The 26,022-nt window shown below is 38.1% G+C and overlaps 1 protein-coding gene across 2 annotated transcripts in view; it reads left to right on the plus strand.

The window, feature by feature from the left end:
* The window catches only part of GRM1 (glutamate metabotropic receptor 1), a 411,831-nt gene that overhangs the window by 370,289 nt on the left and 15,520 nt on the right, over window positions 1-26,022 (plus strand). For both annotated transcript variants that reach the window (XM_043457395.1, XM_043457396.1), the window contains exon 8: window positions 7,272-8,202. In XM_043457395.1, coding sequence (XP_043313330.1) covers window positions 7,272-8,202 — 931 coding nt within the window. The remainder of the gene's footprint in view (window positions 1-7,271; window positions 8,203-26,022) is intronic.

Below are 26,022 nucleotides of genomic sequence, written 5' to 3' on the forward strand. Positions count from 1 at the left end.
TGGATATTTCATATGGTGCTGCCAGACAGCCATTCTGGCTTTGCCAGATAATATCCTTGTAGATCTGGCATTTCTTTTAAGAATTTCTTTGCTGGCTAGACTTTGTGTTCCTATAACTGAATTCTTGAACTTCTCTATTACACAAAATATCCATCCTGTCCACATATGTGAGGTAATGGACTTGTTTGCCCTGTTTTGTTGTTATTAATACACTATTCATTATTGTTTTATATGAGACTTGTGTAAGGACTCAGGGTAGTCTGTATAGTATAATCATCTCTAAAATATTTATATTATATTTTACAGTACTAGTATTAGCCTTTATAGTACCTTTTTTAATGCTATAGGTCTGAACTTCTATGGCAACAATTATTTTATGTAACATCAACTCATCAAAATATTATTATTTTAAAAAATAACTGGAAACTTTTTAAAGTGTGCTTTTACAGTATTTAAAGACTAAAATCTGTCTTTATAGTGTTAAATAAATGGATTACTCTGAAATCATACAAGTTATTAGCTTATGTATGTGCCTCTTTTCTTTTAAAATTTGATAGGACACAGGGAACCCAAAATTCAGTTATTAAAAATATTTATTTTGTGGTAGAGTATTGCATTTTATAATACCGTGTGGACTACTTATGTATTAAACTTAGTGGTTTTCTTTTTAGTTTTAGTATAAGAACCATGGTGAACCAATGTTAATATTTAGTAATGGGTATTCAAAATTTTATTTGACAAGGACACTCCTTGAATAACATAATCACAATCCTGAGATTCTCCTCCTTTGGTTATAGAGCTTAATTATGCTCACTTATTACATCAGTGAATAGTAATATGGGGAGAATTAGCAACTGTTCATAACTAGCTAATTAGCAGAAAATGTTGGACAATTTCAGTTAATAATAGGGATTTATTACACGTGGTAATTCAGTCAGTTCAGTCACTCAGTCGTGTCTGACTGTTTGCGACCCCATGAACCGCAGCATGCCAGGCCTCCCTGTCCATCACCAACTCTCAGAATCTACCCAAACCCATGTCCATCGAGTCGGTGATGCCATCCAACCATCTCATCCTCTGTCTCCCCTTCTCCTCCTGCCCTCAATCTTCCCCAGCATCAGGGTCTTTTCAAATGAGTCAGCTCTTCGCATCAGGTGGCCAAAGGATTGGAGTTTCAGCTTCAGCATCAGTCCTTCCAATGAACACCCAGGACTGATCTCCTTTAGAATGGACTAGTTGGATCTCCTTGCAGTCCAAGGGACTCTCCAGAGTCTTCTCCAACACCATAGTTCAAAAGCCTCAATTCTTCGACGCTCAACTTTCTTCACAGTCCAACTCTCACATCCACACATGACCACTGGAAAAACCACAGCCTTGACTAGATGGACCTTTGTTGGCAAAGTAATGTCTCTGCTTTTTAATATGCTGTCTAGGTTGGTCATAACGTTCCTTCCAAGGAGTAAGCATCTTTTAATTTCATGGCTGCAATCACTATCTGCAGTGATTTTGGAGCCCCCCAAAATAAAGTCAGCCATTGTTTCCACTGTTTCTCCATCTATTTGCCATGAAGTGATGGGACTGGATGTCATGATCTTAGTTTTCTGAATGTTGAGCTTTAAGCCAACTTTTTCACTCTCCTCTTTCACTTTCATCAAAAGGCTCTTCAGTTCTTCTTCACTTTCTGCCATAAGGGTGGTGTCATCTGCGTATCTGAGGTTATTGATATTTCTCCTGGCAATCTTGATTGCAGCTTGTGCTTCCTCCAGCCCAGCGTTTCTCATGATGTACTCTGCATAGAAGTTAAATAAGCAGGGTGACAATATATAGCCTTGACATACTCCTTTTCCCATTTGGAACCAGTCTGTTGTTCCATGTCCAGTTCTAACTGTTGCTTCCTGACCTACATACAGGTTTCTCAAGAGGCAGGTCCAGTGGTCTGTTATTCCCATGTCTGTCAGAATTTTCCACAGTTTATTGTGATCCACGCAGTCAAAGGCTTTGGCATAGTCAATAAAGCAGAAATAGATGTTTTTTTCTGGAACTCTGTTGCTTTTTCGATGGTCCAGCGGATGTTGGCAATTTGATCTCTTGGTACAAGGACTTAAAGACCTTGTACAAAACCTAAAGATAGTTTGACTTAGTTTATGCCTGCAATTATCCTTAGGCAAAGAGACTAAGTGTTGGCTATGAAATTAAGAGGTTGGCTTTAAAGGGTAAATTCGTTATCTATTGCTGTGTAACAAATTACCCCCAAACAAATTTCCTCCAAATTTAGTAGCTTACAACAATACACATTTATTATCTCACAGTTTCCATGGGTCAGAAATATGGGCACAGTTTAGCTGAGTTCTCTGCTTCATAATCTCTCACAAAGCTAAAAATTGAAGTATCAGCTATGGATGATGTCTAGTCTGAAGACGTGATTGTGGAAGGGTACACTTTCAAATTCACTTAGCTAGTTGTTGGCAGAATACAATCATCAAAGGCTTGAATTTAGGGCTTAAGTTTTGTTTGTTTTTTTGGTTTTTTTTTTTTTTTTTTGCTGGTGATTAGGGATGAGGACTTCTCCCAGTCCCTTGCCATGTGGACATTAGCAAAATAGGAGTTGTTTCATCAAAGCCAGCAAGAGAGTCTGCTACAAGATGAAGAGTGTTATCTTATATAGCTTAATCACGGGAGAGACAGCCTATCAACTTTGCTATAGAAAAGAAAATTCTATAGAAAAGAAGCAAGTCATAGGCCTAGTTCACACTCAAGGGGAGGGCATTCCACAGAGACATGAATACCAGGATGTGGGGATCAATCTGAATCATCTTAGAAGCTACCTACCACAATGAACAATAATTGTTTGATATTGCCATACTGTTAATTTCATTTATTCAGTGGCTCAGAAGGTAAAGAATCTGCCTGCAGTGCAGGAAATCTGGGTTCGATCCCTGGGTTGGGACAAATCCTTGGAGAAGGGAATGGCAACCCACTCCAGTATTCTTGCCTGGAGAATTCCATAGACAGAGGAGCCTGGTGGCTATAGTCCATAGGATCTGCAATGAGTAGGACTTGACTGAGACACTAACATTTCACTTTCTTTCTTTCATACTGTTAATACATCTAGATCATGGTGTAGCATTTTCATATTTATACAAAAATTAAAGATTTGTGGTGATCTAGATACCTATGATAATCTGCATGCTTATGTGCTCTGTTTCAATTCATCTTCCTATTTCTGTGGAGTCTTTTGTCCACAGGAATTCTAGGAGATAGGCATTACTTGGATAATGTCTTAAATTATATATAGTACAGGTATTTTCATGATTAAATCAGCTATAACTTGGCCATGCTCAAGAACTGCAGCACGTCTTGCCTGACAGTAAACCCTACATGTTAGAATTGTGGGTTTTGTGTCACCAAGAATAATGTATTCTTATAATAATAGTGTCAAATTCCCAGTTAGGTGTTGGTACATAAGATTTTCACTATTCAGTAAACCAAGGTATTTGATGTTCTATTAATGGTGAAATTATTGGTAGACATTAGAAGAGTCTATATCAATAGTAAAGAAATATTATTTCCCCTGGGAGTTCAGAGGACAGACAGGGAGTTTGTGGGTGTTGGTGTCTTCCCCGTAGTTGAGTCATTAGACAGATTTTAGGCAGTTGTCCTGAGTTTTACTAATATGAGGTGATGGTTTTTTTTTTAACTGGAGTTTAATTGCTTTGCAATGTTGTGTTGGCTTCTTCATCATAACGACGTGAATCATCCGTATGTATACATCTGTCCTCTCCCTCTGGAGCCTCCCTTCCACCCCTCTAGGTATCACAGAGCACTGGGCTGGGCTCCCTTTGTTATATAAGCAGCTTCCCACTAGCTATCTGTTTTACGCATGGTAATGTATACGTTTCAATGCTACTCCCTCAGTTTGTCCCATCCTCTCCTTCCCCTACTGTGACCACATGTTTGTTCTCTATGTCTGCATCTCTATTCCTGCCCTGCAAATATGTTCATCAGTACCATTTTTCTAGATTCCCTATATATACATTGTTGTTGCTGTTTAGTCACTAAGTCATGTCCAACTTTTTTGAGACCCCATGAATTGTAGCCCACAAGGCTCCTCTGTCTATGGGATTTCCCAGAGAAGAATACTGAAGTGGGTTGCCATTGCCTTCTCCAGAAAATCTTCTCCACTCAGGGACTGAAGCCCGGTCTCCTGCTTGGCAGGTGGATTCTTTACCACTAAGCCACCAGGGAAGCATATATATGCATTAATATACGATATTTGTTTTTCTCTTTCTGACTTACTTCACTCTGTATAACAGGCTCTAGGATGGGGTGATGATTCTTTAAATGACACCGTTCTTTGTGATATTTGTGTTTTCTTACTGTATGCTACATGCTAAGTCACCTCAGTCGTGTCCAATTCTTCGCGACCCTATGGACTGTAGCCTACCAGGCTCCTCTGTTCATGAGACTCTCCAGGCAGAAATACTGGAGTGGGTTGCCACACCTTCCTCCAGGGGATCTTCCCAACCCAGGGATCGAACCCACATCGCTTACATCTCCTGCACTGGCAAGCTGGTTCTTTACCACTAGCGCCACCTGGGAAGCCCTTTTCTTATCTATAGCTTCCTAAATCACAGAGAATAGAGGCCCTTTTAAATGTTTTAAATAAGCATCCATTATTATATTGATTTCTAGTTTATTTACTTTTAAAGTCTACCTGAAAATGTCTGGTCAAATGTTAGATATTTTCTAACTTGGTAATTTTTAATTTTAATATTTTGCTTTCTGTTTGATTCTCCTAATTCATATCTGAGCCCATTTGCACAGAGGATATAGTCCTTGTTATGTCAGCTTGAATCTACCCCATAATTGTTTGAAGGTTTCCTAAAATCTATCTTTCATCTTTATTTTGAATCTTTAGTGAAAGAAAAACTTCTGAAATTGCCTTATGTAATATGTTTTCTATTTTAAAATTTTACACCACTGAGTTATTTAAATCTTCCCTTTTCTAATCTGCTCCTTTTAAAATATTTTCCCACATGAGGCTAACAATTAATTGAGTTAATTGGTACATATCTGCAGTGCAGGACAATAAGTGTCTAATAAAAATCCTGAATTCTGCACAAAATATTTTGCCTGTACCCCTGAAGTTTAGGAAAGTCATTAATTATATCTCTCAATTTGGCTCTAGACCAGGGTTTTAATTCGACTTCAGTGGATCTGACTTGTGTTCTAAAAATTTTTAATGCAGTATTCTTTGCTAATAAAAACTCCAAAGACAGAATATCTCATTTATAAAAACCAGGTTGCATAGAAAAAGAGAAATGCAGAGGGTAGCTTTCGGAATGTTACAAAGGCCTTGACAAAGATTCCATTGGAATTTGAATTTTATTTAGCAGCCTCAGAATGCCAGTTAAAAGGGCTGAATGCAGTAAGTCCCCTACATACCAGCCTTCAAGTTTTGAACCTTCGAAGATGCGCACGTGTGTTCACACGTCCAATGGTGTAAGTTAGTTCAGGTGTCTGGCGTACACTGTACAAGTGTCTGAGCTTTTGTGTACTGTACTGTACAGTGATGTATAGACTACAGTAGTATAGTATCTTTATTTCAAGTCCAGGATGTCCAGAAGCAAGTGTAAAAGCAGTGGTATATAGCCGATTATGATAGTTGGGTACCTGGGCTAACTTTATTAGACTTATGAACAAATTGAACTCACAAACATGCTCTCAGAACAGAACTTGTTCATATGTAGGGGGCTTACTGTATTGACTATTAAGTATTTTATCTCCTAATTCGTCTACTGCTGTTGCTTAGTCACTAAGTCGTGTCTGACTCTTTTGCGGCCCCATGGATGGTAGCGCACCAGGCTCCTCTGTCCATTTCCCAGGCATGAATACTGAAGTGGGTTTCCATTTCCTTCTCCAAGCTGTTCTTAAATATTTTAATTTATTGCTTGTGTCCCCCATAAAGATCATTATTATTCTATCAAATCATCTTTCCTTTCTCAACTTTATCAAGGAAACAGATAGATTTAGAGTTAAAATGTGACTTATTTTGGAAGGAGGAGTTCTTCCAGGAAGAGCTAAGACTTTAATACAGACCAATGCCAGACTCACAAAAGAGGGAGGCCACTCTGTTCGGCCAGGAGCGTGTGCTTGTGAGTGGTCGACACGTATGTATTAAAATGAGTCTGTTCCTGACTGAGTGACTGTCAGAAGCCAGGGCTGACTCTGACTGGTTAACATGCAAAAGCTGTGTTCACTGATGGCAGCGCTTGTCGAATGACTGAACAGATTTAAAACAGGTTCTGGTGGTTCCTTGCTCTCATGGCTTCAGAACAATGAATCTTTTCCTAAATTTATGGAAATACATGTTTTTATTCTCACAATTTGGGAAATAACGGCCCAGACCAAACACAAAACCATGTGAAAGGGTTTTTGCCAAGACTTGACAAATGTTTTTCTCTGTGTGAAATACAAAACAGACTTTATCTGGAAGGAAAAGATAAGCCAGGCATTTAGAAACAGGGCTGTCTCTCCTTTCAAGAGGTGGGTGAAGGGAGATTTCATTCTTCCTTAGCGTGTCTATTAGAGGCTGATAAGTCAAAGGCCCTCAGATGCCACATACAGATCATACATAACTAAAGGGGTGAGACACTAAGACCTAAAGTAAGTAACTTAAAGTGAGTAATATAATATGTGGTAAATAAGAGAATACAGATTCTTCTAAGGAATTCAAATGGAATTTGTGTTTAAAACAGCTTTCCGGCTGTCAAGAAAGAAAGAAAGAGAATGCTTTTCTAATGAGCTGGACTTGTGTCTATGAGCTGGACTTGTTGCTGAGCAGTAACTACATAAAAATAAAAATTTTGTTAGTTTATTTCTTATTAACTTATTCTGTTGCATTGTGACCATCTAACCTTCAATGGAAACACAGTTTAGTTTCCATCTTTCCCTTTCATTTTCTGAAAGTGTAGATCTGAGTTCCATCCACAAAGCAGCATCCACTTATAACACTTTAAGAAAAGACTATTTTTATAGGCTTAAGTATGTCACATTAGGCTTGTGATGAGATTAGATTTGGGAGCATGACTGTCCAGAGAAAACAATGGTATATCTTTATTTGTGTGATAAGGAGGCATTTTAAAAAAGGAACTAAAACACCATACATCATGGAAGCTGGGAATATAGCTATGCCCCTGCAACTAGTAAGCCCTGTTGTTACTGATCAGCAAAATCTTGGATTCATTTTAAAACGATCTTTCTCATCACAGGATGTGAACCCATTCCTGTCCGCTACCTTGAGTGGAGCAACATAGAGTCCATCATAGCCATCGCCTTTTCCTGCCTGGGCATCCTTGTCACCTTGTTTGTCACCCTGATCTTCGTGCTATACCGAGACACACCTGTGGTCAAGTCCTCCAGCCGGGAGCTCTGCTACATCATCCTAGCTGGCATCTTCCTTGGTTACGTCTGTCCCTTCACCCTCATTGCCAAGCCCACCACCACCTCCTGCTACCTGCAGCGCCTCCTGGTCGGCCTCTCTTCTGCCATGTGCTACTCCGCTTTAGTGACCAAAACCAATCGCATCGCACGCATCTTGGCAGGCAGCAAGAAGAAGATCTGCACCCGGAAGCCCAGGTTTATGAGTGCCTGGGCCCAGGTGATCATTGCCTCAATTCTGATCAGCGTGCAGCTAACCTTGGTGATAACCCTGATCATCATGGAGCCCCCCATGCCCATCCTGTCCTACCCGAGCATCAAAGAAGTCTACCTTATCTGCAATACCAGCAACCTGGGGGTGGTAGCCCCTTTGGGCTACAATGGGCTCCTCATCATGAGCTGTACCTACTATGCCTTCAAGACCCGCAACGTGCCCGCCAACTTCAATGAGGCCAAGTACATTGCCTTCACCATGTATACCACCTGCATCATCTGGCTGGCTTTCGTGCCCATTTACTTTGGGAGCAACTACAAGATCATTACTACCTGCTTTGCAGTGAGCCTCAGTGTAACGGTGGCCCTGGGGTGCATGTTCACCCCCAAGATGTACATCATTATTGCCAAACCCGAGAGGAATGTCCGTAGTGCCTTTACCACCTCGGACGTGGTCCGCATGCACGTCGGCGACGGCAAGCTGCCCTGCCGCTCCAACACTTTACTCAGCATTTTCCGAAGAAAGAAACCAGGGGCGGGGAATGCCAAGTGAGTTGTCTGGCCTGGGTTTGCCTTTTCTGTTTCCCTCTCTGTCTCTCCCTCTCTCTTTCTATTTTCTTCTATTTGACTAAAGCATGTTCTTCCATTTCCCCAATGTTTTCCATATCCTTTCTTAATCTTTTCTTTTTTGTTTTCAAATCTCACATTCTGTTGCAGTAGGAGTGTGTTAGTACTGAAGGTCTTCATTGTTTTCATTTCTTTGAAAGAGCAAGGAGTGTGAAGCAACAGCCAGCTGAGCGCATATTCACTCTTACCTGGAATCTACAGCTTCTCTTCTGCCCCTCATGTTTTCCTTTCGCATGGGTTCTCCTGTGGAGTATAAGTACATCTCTGGGGTCTCGGCAGAGATGCAATCTCTAGTTCTAATTTCTAGTTTAGATTATGATTGAGATAGTTTCTGATTCACTTTTTTTATCACTTTGGAGTCATACCATTACTCACCTGGGATTTGAGAGGGAGGAAATTTAGCACCTGGAGGAATTGGCCTATTTCAAAATTTGAGTTTAGTTAAGCACCAAATATATCCTGAAATAAGTTCCCTTATGCAACTATCTTACCAGGCAACTCTTCTTTATTTTATGTGTACTGTAAACTTCATAATGCTACACATGAACCGACCTATCTCTACTACAAGGTTATGATCAGAATGATTTCTAGCCATCAAGCACCAAATGAAACAAGAAACCAGATTAAGGTAAAGAGCTCAAACTTGAGAGTCAGTGTGAACATCAAAGTCCAGCTTATTTCTATTTTGGTAATTTTTCTGAGTAGTTTATATAATACACACATTCCTGTCTTTCTCCTGACTCTGTTTTGCAGGGAAGCATATGCTAAAATTTGCATGTGTCATCTCGTTCTGAGACCCATGAAAACAGATTTCATGTCACATTTACAACATTTAAAATAACATGCATGCTTGAAGTTCTAACAGTCATTTAATTTTCCAAAAATGAAACTATTTCCCCCAGTAGCAGTATTAATTTTACTTTTTGAAACAATCTTATGAACATGAAGGCTTTTAATAGTAATAGTTATGTAATTGTTTTAGAACTATTCTGTGCATTTGAATAAGTCAGCAAGGTAAGAGGAATGGGTGTTACTTTCTCTCTTTTGTTAAGTGAGGACACCAAACCACTGTGAATTTGTGTGACTTTTAAGTAAATTCCATTTCGTTGATTATCCCATTTAGTTATTCTTTGTCTAGGCCTTAACTGGCATGAAATTTCTCATCATAACATATGTCCAAAAATCTACATACCTTAAATTTCTGGGTTTTATATCTTTGCTTGCAAAGCAGCACCATGGGTCTCTTTTACAGAAACCATATAATTGGTTTGAGGCTCAGATGAGGGAGTCTCTAGGAAATAAATATTTTTGAAGTCCATCAAGTTTTATTATTACTTCAAATAAAGCATCCATGATTTTTTTTCAGTGTTAAAGATGAATTCAATAGTTTATATCTACTTCTTCATGAAATTCTGATTATTAAAGCCACTTATTTGTTTTCTTCCCTTGCCCTGATTTTTCATTGTAACCAACATCCCCTCAGCTCCAGTGAGCATGAAAGCAAAACAACAGTGCCATGAAATGGAAAAAAAAAAAAAAACCAGACCATAGCCACAGAGAGTCCAGATGTACAATGGCATCATGACAATTATCATTTAGATGGAAGGAATGAGAGGAAACAAAATGAAAAGAAGGGAGAAAACACTCTTTAAACTTGACTGTTTGTGAAGACTAAGAGACTTCTATTGCATCCCATATGGCTTTCTGAGCGTTCCGTTCCACCATCTACCATTACTCAGCTCCATGTTTTCTAACTGCCTTCGTTAACGGTTCTTCAGAAGTTTTGTGATTTTTGGTCATGAGTCATTTCTGAAAACTGTTCTTCTAACCATTTAATGGAAAGAGGGAACCTATGTAATCAAGATATCTTTTGTTGGTACTCAGGATTATGCATTTTGACAGCTCTCTCAGTGATTCTGTGAGAGACAGATGTGGGCACCTGTCCAAGAGAGCAGTGACTAATCCTTGGTACACATTGCTTCACTGCTGGGATAAAGTGAAGTTAGCTTACTGTGTATACAGTCCCCAGGTATTGTGCTTATTCTGATTACCTTCTCACACCTGGAACTGCTTTCATTAGGAGTTGAGAATATTCCCAGCATTATTATGAATTTAGAAATTAATTTCATTTGAATCACACTTTTGAGAGAAAAATCACCTTGGTCTAAGTTGGGCTGGTTGTCTTGGAAGCACTACTTTCGGCATTTAATGCATTGCTCAATTATTGGCTATCTTTTATTTATCACATATTATTAGATTCTGACAATAAGAAATAATACTTCTAATTAGTAATCCTAATATGCAGCATTCTTTGTACAATTGGTAGCTCCTCCAAAGTGTATCACACAGCTGAGCTGACCCACAGAGGGTATTTGAGGCTAAATTTCCATGGAAAGCAACCATTTATTTACTCATTTTTCTCACTTACTCTGCTGTTACTTCTCTTGTAACTCTCTATGAGACTGTACTTTTAAAATATAGCAATAATCTCAGGGCCTGTTTTTACCTTTTTATTGCTGCTTTATGATTTCCTGGTTTGTCTCCAAAGTTGCAAAAACCACAAACAATCTAATATTTTCTACAGCAACAAAAATCTAGCAGAGTTTTGCCAACTGAAGCAAGGGGCTGAAAACTCTAGGGAACACATCACCCAATGAGTGTATTGCCATTCTGGATGTGCAATCCCTACGTTTATGGTGCACTGTGGGTGTTCAGCAGTCTGCATATGTAGCTATAAACACAGAACAGATGCTGTAATGAAGAGCTTCCAACTGATCTATCTTTTTTGATATTATTCTGAGCAGTTGCAAGTCCGACTATATTCATACCAGGCTGTTTCTGAGATAGCGGGAATGGCTGATGTTGTGTGTCTGTTTTTGCAAAGTTTACTTCAATTTGTTGTTTTGTTCACAGCCATATATCTGACACAATCAAAGGTTTGGGCACTTGCCTTTATGTTTTCTGAGATAAAATTTAGGAGGAGTTTAATCAATACATTGGGTGTTTGGATTACTTGAGTTGCTTATAGTTAGAAGTCCTAGTAGACATAATCCTGTCCTGGAAGATCAACTGAATAACATGATTATCTTTGACCGGGCTGATATCTTAAACTGTTAATGAATTTGAATGGGAACATATTCAGGCCCTAACTTAATATAAATATATTGGTAAAATTCTCTTTCTTGGCAGGAGAAGAAACATAGAAATCCATAGATATGAGTAATTAAGTTATTTAGGTCTGAGTTACTTGTCACTTCCTTTTAAAGCAAAATGAATTAGCATTATGCAACTAAAAGCTTAAAACATTATGTAAATGGCATGCTTTCTTTAAAAAAAAATAATTATATCAATGGCTAAATGTCAAACTAACATTTCTAGTCATTTTTTGGATAAGTAACCTCAACGAGTGCCAAATAGTTTGAGGGCACATGGAGCTGAAATGTGCCAACACACTGCTGTGACTTTTTGGAGTACATAATTGCAAACAAAACTAAAAACAATGATAATCACCAGAAAAATGCATTAGATTGATGCAGGAGGTAATTTTAAAACATAGGCTTCTAAGTAAATAGTGTATTAATATGTTCTTGTGATTATTTCTTAAGCATCTGTATATATGCTTTTAATGAGGGCAAAAGCTAAGTGAAATACTAAGTGGAATGATGCTCTGAGGACATCTTCCTCTTGATCTGCTAGAAACATATTGTTTTGTCCACAAGAAAAGGTAAAGAAGTCTGCAGCATTAGTGTGTATGATCTAATCTTTCCTCCTTTGATTATGAAAGGAACTATGGCTGTTAGCTGGAAGACATCAAAATCAAATAGAGATAACATGTTCTCTTTCATAAACAGAACTCATTCACTCTTCTAGCTTGTAAATGAGAAAATCTGTCTTTTTAAAATTATTTTTCCCTTAATCATATACTAAATGGCTTTAAAAGTCATTGTGATTCTTCACTTGGTTTTATAGTAACTTTCAGAAGATTTTATTGAAGTGCTCATCATAGAATTTTACTACTTGAGAGCAACATTTATGGTGGATATACTGTTTATTATCCACTTATTTAATCAAAAAATGTGTCAACAGTAACATATGCTTCATAAAAGCACTTAGATACTTGGTATGGTGCTAGTTAATATTTAGGATAAAAAAAGATTTAAGAAATGGGCACAGACTGCACCACACTTGCAATATAGTAAAGGAAACACTAAAAAATGCAACTAAATATGCTGGGTTAGGTGCCGTAATAGAGGACCAATATAGCATTTTGTGTGTTCAGGGAAGAAAGAGATTCAGCCCAGCTAAATGGAGTGGAGTCTATGGAAAGATGAGGAAAGACTTCTTGATAAACGTATGAAAGTGGCATTTGAACTTAACCATAAAGGATGCTTTTCAACAGGAGAAAATGTGCTATGGTGAGACCATTTCACATGCAGAAAATAATTTAAGCAAAGAATTCAGAAATGTTAGTGTACTTCTGGTTTAAAATATGGGATCTATTGAGTAAAGTACATGGAGAGGTGTAGAGTGGGAAAATTTGTAAATACAGAAAGAGGACAGATTACAGATAGTGATCAATATTCTAAGAAGAAATTTGGATATTTTTATGGAGATTACAAGATGCATTAATGACTTTTGTGAAATTTTATGATCATGTGTGAACTTTATGGGAATAGATTGACTGTAGACAGACTAGTTAATCGAGTGCTACAATAATCCAGAAGACAGGTTAAAAATAAAAGGTTTAAATGAAAATAAAGAAAGAAAAGTCAAACCCAAAGCAAGCATATGAAGAAGTTTTCTGAGTTTAATTCATTAGAACTGAAATATTGATTTGGGGGGAGGAAGAAAGGCATAAACTATAGAGATTATTGTTTGAACAACTCTCATAATTTCAGCTACAACTACCATGTAGTAGTTGGTAGTAGAAAAGTACAACTACCATGAAAACTCATAGGGAATATAGGAACAGGACTGGGGAAATGTTGCTAAGTTGGGTTTCAGACTTAACCAATCAAAAATCCTGTAACGGTAATTCAAACAGAGGCATCCATAAGCTTATTTAACAATTTAAGTCAGGAGCTTAAGACACAGGTCTGAGCCAGAGCTCTAGATTTGAGGATTAATTGTCAATGTTTACAGTGGCCAAAAGAGGGATTGTGATGTGAGAATAGAAGAAAGTCAGAGGAAGAACATTAGGGAATACTTACTTACATTTAAGAGAGAAGATAAATAAGGAAAAACTGAAAGCGATAAACAACACATAATAAAAAAGGGGGGGAGGGAACAGAGAAATTTTGCATTGTCAAGGAAATCAAGCAAGAGACTATTTTAGTCCACTCTGTCGCCATAGGAAAATCTTACAGACTGGAGGCTTAAAATATAGACATCTATCATTTCACAGTTCTGGAGGCTGAGAGTCCAAGATCAGGGTTTCATCATGGCTGAGTTCCAGTAAGACCTCTCCCATTTGGGTTGCAGACAGCTACCATCTAACCCTAATTATCTCCCAAAGGCTCCACCTCTGAATACCATCATGTTGAGGGGTTAAGATGTCAACAAATGAATTTAAGGGAAGCACAACCCTTCAGTCCCTAATAGACTGTTTCAGGATGATAGAATTTGGGATCTCCATGGATGGAGACACCATGGTTATCCTTGAGTGATTTTAGTAGTGTGAGGTGAGTAGAACTTTTATTGCAGTAAATTGAGGAGTTCATCATTAAAGGAGTTAAGAAGTTTAGACAGTATCTAAGGAGGCCAGGGAAGAGGGGGGAGTGGTATAATATAGGAGAAATGTAAGCTCACTTACAGTATCTGAGAAAGCAGCTGACAGACAAGGAGAAATCAAAAATATAGAGATCCTACAGTTTATGCTGGGCAGTCTGACCCAGAACTGTGTCCTTGCAAGAGAGCTATCTGACATCAATTGACAAGTGTCATAATGAGGCACCAGCTCTGCTGAGCATGTTGATTGTGGTTGATGCTGGTTCTCATTTAGTTGCCTGACATTAGAAAAGAAGAATCAAGCTGGGAAATTAGAGACATTTTAAATAAAATCTGAAGATACAAACCTTTACTACTGATCTTATCAGGTCTCTGGGGGATACAAACATTTTAAGAGTTGAGATGGGACGAACGTGAGAAAGCTGCAAAGTAAGGCGTGCTGTCCTGGCCTTGTGAGTGAGCTGGAGGAGTCCCAGCTCCTAAGTTCAGGTCGTCTGTAGAAGAAAGAAGCGTGCTGTGTATTCACAGTCAGACTCAGATGAGAACGAAACCGTTCCCTTCATTCAGCTCTGATTGGAAGGGGCTAGAAATCCAAACCCTTGGCTCTCTTCCTGACAGCCAGTCATAGTGCCTGAGCCTGCCAGAGAGGGGATATTTCGTTTGGGGTAAAGCCTTCATGCTCCCTGGAAAAAACAAGCTGAAATGCCTTTACTCTCTGAAGTAAGTAACACTATTACCTAAAAGCACATCAGCCATAATTTAAGATGAAAATAAGTTAGTAAGTTGTGTGTTGAGGAGCAGCCATGGTGAGAGACCATTTTTAGAGACCACAGGCTAAGTGCTGGGGGTGGGGGATGAAGGACATGAGCACATGGGGGATGGAGGCAACTTGTTCCCAGTAGGTGCAGCAAATCTGCAGTCATCACTGTTTACTTTTACCACCTCTTCTGAATAATATACTCATTCTGCAGATAACACAGAAATAGCTGCTTTTAGTACTCATATTTTATATTTTCAAATTCTATGTTGAGACCATGGAGCGCAGATTCTGCTACAGCTTCAAAGAGAACATATTCCTTTTCAAAATAGGTCATCTTTTATATTTCCTTCAAATTCAAATGAACTTGCATGACATACATATTCGAGTTCTCAAACTTAAGATTTTATTCTCCTATGTTTATAACGTGTAATTTCTGAACTGAATTCAAAAGCATTCCAAATGACATCTATAATGACCCAAAGTAGTAACATGGAACATTGTTGTATAAGTAAAGAAACTAAGACTTGGGAAGTTTAAGGCCATTTTTGTGAGAGGAATAAATGGGACTAAAATCATTTTATCACTTTAATTAAAATATGATTTTAATCACTTTTATGTTTGATACCTCAAAAATATATTCATTCACACCTGCATTCAATAAAATGAATGAGGCATGGAGTTTGCCATTAAGAAGTTCACAGTTTAATGGTATAAACACCCCATTACAATAAAATCCAGTGAGTGAAATAATAGGAAATGGTACAGTGTGGTGATTTAGGTGGGTGTATAAATTTCAAGTCAGAAGGTTACTGAGTCTGGGCTCCTTATTTTTGCAAGGTCCCACTATGTAACAGGTAATTTTTATTCTTGGTCCCACTCTATGTAACAGTCACCAATTAAATGAGAAAAACTATCAGAGGAGACACTGGAGGCCTACAGGCTAAACATGATCACTGATGTTCTTAAATCATAAGAAAAAAGCTTATAGGCTCACTAATTAGAACTCTTTGACTTCACGTTACAGAAGCCAAACTAAGCTGGCCTAAGCAAATTTATTTTCCCTTTGTATAAATAAATGGAAAAATCTATACAGAGTATAGTGCAATGCTTAACACACAGGAAAGCCTCAATAACTGTTAGCTAGTGACACTAAAGTTATGAAAATGGGGGAGGAGGTATGAAACATGAAACTCTGCACCACGCCTTCACGTGAAGAGAGATCTGAAAGCTGAGTGTGTGTGTCATTACTATCATTTTATAATATCCACACTGGAAAGAGTGGAGGAGCTGTGTGTCTGCTGAGAGTCCAGGCGTGCGGGTGTTACTCACTGCGAGGTGTGCAAGGAAGGACACCCTGTTTGACACGACTTGGCACCCTGTCCATGCTTGGCCACAGCTGAAGAGAGATGAGATCATTTGCATTCCATCTGTTAGCCTCAGTGTCCAATGTAAAGTGTTATCTACTCAAAGGGAAGCAGGCCATGTGAGCAACATGTTTGTAAAACTAGTTCAGGAGCAGAAATATTAGCAGCCTGCACAATGAAGAAACTGAGAAGAAAGGACCAGAGGATTTGGAAGCTTCATGTCGAGAACAGTGCCTATAAGCTCATTAGTTAGAGCTCTTTCGAAGCTAGTTATTAAAGCCAAATTAAGCTAGTCTAAGCAGAAGGGGGTGGGGTATTTCATAGAAAGAATATAAGGAATAATTTCTGACATCTTACAGTAACAGTTTGGAATGCTTCTGGGCCACAAAGTGGACTGGTCTCCTGAAGACAAAGGTTTCCATGCTCTATGTAATCTTCCGGCTCCCTCCATGCCTCCTTCTTTTCCTCATACATCTGCTTTCTCCATTTCTGGACCCTCTCGATCAGTCCAAGGACAACCATCCCAGAGCTCCCAAGTTTACATGTTGTTATAGGTCCACTTACTGAAGACACTGCTTCAATTCTCTCAACCCACATGCCTCTACATAAAACAGGCAGAAACTGATTGCTTCAGCCTGACTCAGATGTCTATCCCGGGTCAAGGAGATGATGGACAAAGGATGGAGTCATAGAGCATGAAACCATCTCCCAGGGGCCCATCTCTCCTGGGAGGCAGTTCTCAGAAAAGCAGTATAATTATGACATGAGCAGAAGCCCTACAAGTGTCTCCACAAGAGTAATTCCATCTCCATCCCACCAACCCTCCTTTCTTCTTTGACATCTGAATAAGTCACTTCTAAGCACCAGCATTTTATATTTAGAAAGTCTGATGGAAAGAAACTCTCAAACTTGCAGGTGGTAACCAGTCAGCCAAATAATCACCTAACTGTGCAATATGTGAGTGACTATTACACACTCCAGCAGATATGCCAATGGAGGGGCGAGAAAATGCATCACTCTGGCATAGCGTTTGTTATGAAGGGAGGAGGTGTAGAGTCAGACAAATGTAAAAACTAGGCCTTGTCTTTGCTAACTTACAGAGGATCCTGGCTGTAAAATACTTCTGAGTTGCCTGAAGATGAACAGAGCATATGTGTGCTAAAGTTGCTTCAGTTGTGTTTGACTCCTTGTGACCCTATGGACTGTAGCCTGCCAGGCACCTCTGTCCATGGGATTCTCCAGGCAAGAATATTGGAATGTTGGAATCAGGGGATCTTCCTGACCCAGGAATTGAACCCACATCTCCTGCATCTCCTGCATTGCAGGCAGATTCTTTACCCACTGAGCCACCTGGGAAACCCCAAGATGAACAGAGAAGGGAAAAGCTGTTTTTTAAAAAGGAATTATGGATCATTAGGATATTGTGCTCTGAATGAATTAAAAAACATCATAAATTACAGGCCAATGATAAAATATTACTTATTATTAACATTGGTTAATAGAATAGTAAAAAAAAAAAATAGAATAGTAAAAGAAAATCAGCAAATATTTAATCCAGTTAACCAAAAAAAGCGTCTATAATTTGATTTTATCTCAGAGGGGTAAGGAAAATCTACTATAACTGAAGGCAACTTAATAACACCCTCTATGTAGATTATTTTCAAGATAAATGAGGAGTCTGCTGCTAACAAAATCAGGTCAAGTCCCTAGTGATACTGCTAAAGATATTGAAAAACAACTACTTAAAAGAAATCAATAACGATACAAAATACTTTCCTGTCTCTGACTTCTCAATTGTAAAAATATATACTGTGAGCTTGCCCTTAGTAAATGCTCTCAGACCCTGTGGGAATTAATGTCATTTTCCACTTGATTAAACTTCACACTGCTTCTTACTTGGCTTAGGTGGGTGTGGGATGGGGGAGTAGGAAAAGTGTTAACAAAGAGAAAAAAATGAAGACTTAACATGATCAATGTAAGATAAAATAAGTTATGATAATAGGGCAGCAAGGGGAGAAGAGAAGGAGCAGGAGGGGTGGTTATAGATCCATCTCCGGGCAGCTTAGGGACTTTAGCCAGTGATTCTGTCAGTGTCTTATTGAAAGAGATAGAACTGCAAGCCATTTTAGTAAGGTTTTATGTAGCTCCAACTGTTTAAAGTCAAAACTTATTCCAGGGCTGATCCTAGTATAAAATTACTCTTGCTCTGATGGTTAGAATGGGCTCAAGGCCTGACACACTCCTTTTAACATTAGAAAGAAAAGCTCTAATGACTCACTCACACACCTGATGTGTGCCAGCCATTGAGACAAGGGCAGGGAGTGCCACGGTGAACAAAACAGATCCAGCCCCAGCCTTTGTGGAGAGTTGGATCCTAGCCAGAAGACCAGACATTAAACATGTAATTACAGGTGTAGTGAGTGTTTGTAAGGATAAATACAAGGTGTTACAAGAGCGTTATAAAGAGGATCTAACCAGCCCTGATGTGTAGAAGCTGGACATGTTCCCAGGATGAAGGATTATTTAGGTTAAGACTTCTGAAGGAGAAAGGGGGTTAGCTAGGACAGGAAGGGAGTTAGTGGGGCAGGCAAGTCAAGGAATCAGAGTGTAAAAGCTCTGAGCTAAAAGACCAAAAAAACAAAAGCCTCTGATGGCTGAAGGACATCAAGCAATTCCAGGATGCCAGAGGTGAGAATAAAGGGAAGTGTGAGAAGGAGACGAGAAGGGTCAGCTCAGACCAGATCACGCAGGGCCTCCATAAGGACCTCAAAAGTGTGGTTCTCATCCTCTGAGCAATGGAAGACCACCCCAGTCACAAAGCAGGAGTAGGGGGGGACACTGTCGTTAGTGAGAAATGTGCTTTGGAGCAAACACTCCACCCTCAGTATGGAGCAAGGTGCAAGTTTGCGTGCTCTGGGAGGAGGCTGGTAGGAAATTATAGTGGCCTGACCTAGGGTTTTGACAGTTGTGGGTAAAGAGAGGGAACATAGAGAATTGCTTAAGAGGTAAAAATAGAAGGAAAGATTGTTCACAGAAATTCAGAGTAGGTGGAGATGTGCAGTCACTTCAGGGTAGTTTAGCTCCAAAGCCCATAATACATGAACTGTTACCAGATTAAATGTGTTATCACACCCAAGATGTGGTTGTTCTATAAGAGAGGGAGACCGATAAGACCCAAAAGCAGAGAAAAGCAGTTACTCAAACAAGCATTGGAAATGGCCATAGAGCTCTCTGATGCGGAGACGAGGGAAGGAGATGGTGACCCATGGGCTCTGAAAACTTAGGTGCAAATGACAAGATGATTCCCAGGACTAAACGGACGAAGCAAACTATATTGGCTTAATGCCATCAAATGTTTTAATATTGAAACTTGCAGCTTTCCACCCCTTCTTCTGATTCCCTGAGAGCAAGTAACTATTAATTATTGTCTTTTCCTATTTATATAGTTTTGTACTCAAAGTCCTATACATAATTTTCCACAGTTTCCTGAAAATGCAATTGAAATTCTGTAACCAAAAATCAGTCGATACAGAGCATGGCCATCACCCTGGAAAGCTTGCTCATGTTCCTTTCTAATCTGTCCCACTATCTAGTTATTGTTATTTAGTCACTAGGCTGCGTTCGACTCTCTTTTGTGACCCCATGGACTGTAGCCCACCAGGCTCGTCTGTCCAGGGGATTTCTCAGGCAAGAATACTGGATTGGGTTGCCATTTCCTTCTCCAGGGGATCTTCCCGACCCAGGGATTGAACGCTCGTCTCCTGAATTGCAGGCGAATTCTTTACCAAAGGTGACAGTCCCTCTGTTGTGTCCGACTCAGCGACCCCATGAACTGTACCCTGCCAGACTAGAGACAACCTTTATTCTGATTTTCATCCCCATAGATTAATCTTGCCTGTTCTTAATTCATAAAGTGAAATTGTATACTTTTTTCCTACCATAGCTGTGTATTTTATTTTATTTTTTATTGGCGTGTACTTGCTTGGCAATGTGGTGTTAGTTCCTGCCGTACAATAAAGTGAATCAGCTCTATGTATACACATATCCCCTCCCTCTTGAGCCGCCCTCGTCTACTGCCATCCCACCCCTCTAGGTCATCACAGAGCACCAAGCTGATCTCCCTGTGGATCCAGCAGCTTCCCACTAGCTGCCTGTTTTATACATGGTTGTGTATATATATGTCAATCCTTCTCTCCCAATTTGTCCCACGCTCACAAGACTTTCTGTCCAAAGGCAACTTTCAGAGATTCTCTTTAATATCTTCCACTGTTTCCGAAACTTATTCATTACCTCTTAGTTAAGAACCTCCGCTTGCACTCTGAATCTGTTCTTTGAATCTGTTCTTCTCTATCAAGATGCACTGAAACTCGAAGATTATCTCCTTACCTCTCTGAAGTTCTCTTCTTTCTGACTTATTAGTCTCTTGGATTCTGGTTGCCATGAGAGCTTTTCAGTGTCTTTAAATGGTTTTTCAAAACATTTAACCTGTTTTTTTGGTAGTTGTTTTCAGTGGGGGAACTAGTTTATCCCAAGGAATTACATCTTAGCTGGAAACAGAAGTCCTCTTATACCAATTTTAATATTTCCCCTTCCTCTTTCTCAAGTTATGAGGTTTATCATAATCTTTATCAGGTTATGATACTGCCAAGATTTCTTTTAGGGCTATGATGCTGGGAAATATTGAGGGCGGGAGGAGAAGGGGACGACAGAGGATGAGATGGTTGGATGGCATCACCGAATTGATGGACATGGGTTTGAGTGGACTCTAGGAGTTGGTGATGGACAGGGAGGCCTGGCGTGCTGCAGTCCATGGGGTCACAAAGAATTGGACACGAATGAGTGACTGAAATGAACTGACTACTTCTAATATTGTAAAAGAAATTCTGTGATAATTGTCTATCAGTTTCTTTTCAGGTTTGCTGGGTGGTAGCATGATGATATTAACACCTCTGCTTAAACAGAGATGATCATGGAAACTATATCTAATATTAATGCTGTAGTCAAGGATATTAAAAACTTCACAAAGTTAAGTGAACTAAGTTCTTTTTGTTATCATTAATTTTAAGCTTCTTACCAAAGTAATAATTTTGTCTTCTGTCTGTTTCAAAACATCCTGAGGTGACAATTTTAGTTTTAGGCAAGTTGTTTTCACCATCTCTTTCTCTCACTCCCTGTGATAAATCAGAGCAAAGTAATACAAAGACTCACTTTGTCAGTTTGGCACCTAAAGTTTATCTAGAAACGTACCAGGGTTTTCTTTTTTCCTTTTATGTAACTTAAGTTGCAGGTTTTTTTCTAATTTTGAGCTTTTACTTTGTCATTAATAAAGATGCCTATATGTGAGAATGAATATTGAGAATATATATAAAATAAAGTAGTTTATTTACAGTATAAAGACTAAATTTATCAGAATTTTGAATTAAGAAAGGCTTCAGGACCTAAGAAATATTAGTATGAATTTCCAAATTCTGGATTTGTTTTTAATTATTGTTTATTTATTTTGGCCACATAACTTGTGGGATCTTAGTTCCCAACAAGAGACTGAACCCAGGCCCTCAGCACTGAGAGTACAGAGTCCCAACCACTGGACCACCAGGGAATTCCATCAAAGTTCTGTGATTTCTGCTTAGTAGCTCCTCATGTATTTGAATACATATTTAGGATTTTTACCTTAACTTTTTTCAGCAAAAGAAACCATATTCACAATTCCCATATAATATCTTAGTTCATTGGGATAAAGCTAGAAGAGGGAATTATACTTCTGAATTATGTATTATAAGTTTCTTTTTGTACTAACAGTTACAGCTTATTTTACATATTTTAAAAAGTGATAAATATTAATTGAGAATTTGGAAAATACAGGAAAACTCAAAACAGCTAATAAAAATTACCTGCAATTCTACCCATACACAGAGAAAAACTATCATTAATATTTTTATATATGGTTTAGTTTTTGTGCACATACATACACATTATTTTTACTAATTTTTTTTTTGCTGGAGATTTTATGACAGTTGATATTAAGTATGAGAATTAATTTAGGAATTATTATCAAAAATAATACACACTTTTGATATTCCTGTGATTACCAAAGTGATAAAGGAGCTCAGGATTATTTCTGTATTATTTTCATATTAGGAATATTTCATCCTGTTTTGTTTATTTTTTTTTCCTGTTTTGTTTATTCAATCATTCATTCAATACTTACTGCAAATAGATGATCATATGTCCCTCTATGCCCAGAAAAGTCCCAGTTTATGCCTTTTTCCATGATAGTTTTTAAGAGCATTGCCTTTATTCTTAAAAGTAATCAGTTTGAAAAAAAAAAAGTTATCAGTTTGAATGAAAAATTACATGGTTTTCTTTTATTTCCAAAAATTGAGACAGATAAAAGGGGATTAAAGTAGCTTGCGATGGTAAATCAATCATGGATCCTGCCCTCAGAAACTATGACCTGCCTATTGTTGGAGATAAGAATTAAAATCAATAAGTTACATAATAAGTGAAAAGGATCACAGGAGAGATGGAAAGATATAATACAGTTTGCAGTCGAATCAAGACCTTGATAAACATTTTAGAATTCTAGGGAAAATTTGTGAAGATGCTCTGTTAAAAATCTTGAAGGGATTTACCCTATGATAGACTGATTCCTATACAAACTGCAAAACAACTTTGCTCAGCTCAGTTCCTGACTGGATTAGGTTGATCTGTCCCACTCTACTTGGGCTTCCCAGGTGGCGCTAGTGGTAAAAAACCAGTCTGCCAATGCAGGAGACGTAAGAGATGTGGGTTCGATCCCTGTGTCAGGAAGATCCCCTGGAGGAGGGCATGGCGACCCACTTCAGTATTCTTGCCTGGAGAATCCCACGGACAGAGAAACCTGGCAGGCTAAAACCCATGGGACCGCAAAGAGTTGGACATGACTGAAGTGACTTTGCATGCATGCACATGCCACTCTACTTAGCATGAAAAAAAAAAAAATGGTGAAGCAACTCTGGTAGAGATAACTCAGAACCTTTAGAACATCTATAGAATCTTATTTTATATATTTATAATGTCTCATAAAATATGTTTAGGCATGGAAAAGTAAGAGTCATATAACAACAACAAAAATACCACAAAGGAAACAGACGATAGAAACCGACCTGCAAGTGAGTCACTGATCACTGTTGGAGGTGTTAGAAAACCAAATCATTACTCGGAGCGTTGATAATAAAAGACTCATCCATTTATTTGACTTCTGTTTTCTGTTTGAACTTTATCTCAGAGGAATTAAGTAACTGATAAGTTTTTTTTTTTCTTTTAGAGAGAAATCTAATTAACAGCTACAGAAGGTATGGTAGAATGATAATAGCATTATTGTTTTGTAAAAAAGTAATTGATCAATATAATGTCACCAATGACTATTAAAACAATTAGATGAAAGACTGACGGGGAGTTTTATAATCTATACATCAGGCTGACAGCCTTAAACCCACTGATCAGTCTTAATGTGGTTACTAGAAGACCCAATTTATGTTCTTCCACATATGGTATAACAGAGAGAAAACACCACCTCTAATGAACTATTCTCTCCATACAGTTGATCATGAAGCTGATCAAGAATTCAGATCTAACTATAATTCCTAGGAAATACAGGTAACAGAGAAACATGTTAAATGACACATAGAGACTCAATCCATAAAATCCATAATCTGGATGCTTCTTCAATAAATAGATAGCAAGCAAAAGGGAAGAGGGGACATCCATAATTTAAAAAAGACATAAGACTCACTGACAGAATATGACACATAAATATTATTTCTATGATGATTTGAAAATCAAAAGTAAAATAAAATATAGATCCCTGGTGATCCAGTGGTTAAGACTTAGCCTTCCAATGCAGGGAGTGTGGGTTTGATTCCTGGTCCAGGAGTCAGAAGTCAAGAGCCAAGATCCCATACACCCCTTGGTCAAAAAATCCCAAGCCATAAAACAGAAACAATATTGTAACAAATTCAATAAAGACTTCAAAAATATAGAGACAATCAGGGAAATTAAAATACTGATTATTTAATATAAAAATTTAATATCAAATGTTGAGCTCAGTTGCATCTCTTTGCAAACCTATGGACAGAAGCCCTCCAGCCTCCTTTCTCCATTGGGTTTCCCCAGAAAGAATATTGGAATGGGTTGCCACTTCCTCCTCCAGGGGATCTTCCTGATCCAGGGAACCTAGGGATTAAACCTGCGTCTCCTGCATCTCCCGCATTGGCAGGCAGATTCTTTACCACTGAGCCACCTGGAAAGTCCAATATCAAATATTAAAGAATCACTATTAATGTACTTTCGTGGTTTTTTAGTCACTAAGTTGAGTCCAACTCTTGCAATCCCGTGGACCGTGGCCTGCCAGGCTCCTCTGCCCATGGGATTCTCCAGGCAAGAATACTGGAGTGGGTTGCCATTTCCTTCCAATTAATGTACTTTAAGAAATATTTTTCCTTTTATTATAAAATTGGGTTCCTGTATGGCAGGCGTATATACTAAATTCTTTATGGATGGAATGACACTGTTTTAGATTTTCTTTAAAATAAATAAATGGCAAGTATAGATGAAACAAGATTCACATACATATTGACTATTATTGAAGCTGGCTAATAGGGATATGGGGTTCATTTTAGCATTTTTCCATGTTCATATATTTAAAACATTTTTCATAATAAAAAGTTTTAAAGATGTCTGAAAAACAAACTGAATTAGAAAGAATAATAGGGATTCTCACATACCACTGTAAATTTTGCAAGCATTTTGCAGAGCAATTTGGCAGTATATAAGAAAGAATACTGTGCATTTACAAAAATCCATCAATTCTACTTCTCAATCCACACCAGAGAAAAGCTTTCTCATATGTGTGCAAGGAGACATAACTGACAATGTTTACTGCAACACTGCTTAAAATAGCAGGATGTAGGAAACAACCTAAATGGCCATCAGTAGGAGAATTGATTATATTCTTGATAATGAAGTATTTATTCAATTTAGTTTAAGTTATTGAAGTACAGCTAGGTATATTAACATAATACTATGCAAAAGTACAAATTGCTGAATGGAAATATTGTGTGATGCTATGAATGTGAAATCTAATAACATGCTAAATCATATCACAATGATAATAATATTTATTAATGCATGACTATACATGTTGAAAAAGTATTAGTATATGCCAAGTATGATATACACCAAATTTTCTCTTGAAAAGAAGAGGGTTAGTGTTAAGAATAATACACAGAGTGCTTCAAATTTATCCCTAATATTTTCAAAAGAAAAGGAACCCTAATAAGGCAGAATGTTAATATTTGACAAACCTAGGATGGTAATTGAGTTGAATTTTTTAGTTCATTTTCTATAGTTTCTTATTAACTTAGAAATGTTTACAATTAAAGATTTTAAAATAGAACAATATTTTATACTACATCATTGTGTTTATAGAAAAAAAAACCTTACTATACTATGTTAGACGTGCAGGTATTATAAGAGTGAAACAATAACCACTTACAATAGGTCTATATATACAGTCAGCTCTATTTTCCACTCTGATGCATGAATGCTGAGACATACCTATTTAAATTCAGATAACAGAAAAATGCATTTGTCTTCAGAAAGCAGTCAGAGGTACAAATTATCCCATTTATTTATAACAAAAAAGATAGATATCTTCTACAAAAATGGTCTTGAGTGGTTGCTGTCAATCTTTATGATTACTTTGGAAAGCTGCCACATTATTTCCATGGTGACCATCTGGAATCGTATAGACCATTTTATCTCTGCTAAAAGACTCACCTCCAAACCTGTCATAGACATGCAGATTCAGACACAGACAGCTAGCTTGGCTCTGTAGCTAGCTTTTACCCA

The sequence above is a fragment of the Cervus canadensis genome, chromosome 33, assembly GCF_019320065.1.
Source record: "Cervus canadensis isolate Bull #8, Minnesota chromosome 33, ASM1932006v1, whole genome shotgun sequence".
In the NCBI taxonomy this organism is placed as follows: domain Eukaryota; kingdom Metazoa; phylum Chordata; class Mammalia; order Artiodactyla; family Cervidae; genus Cervus; species Cervus canadensis.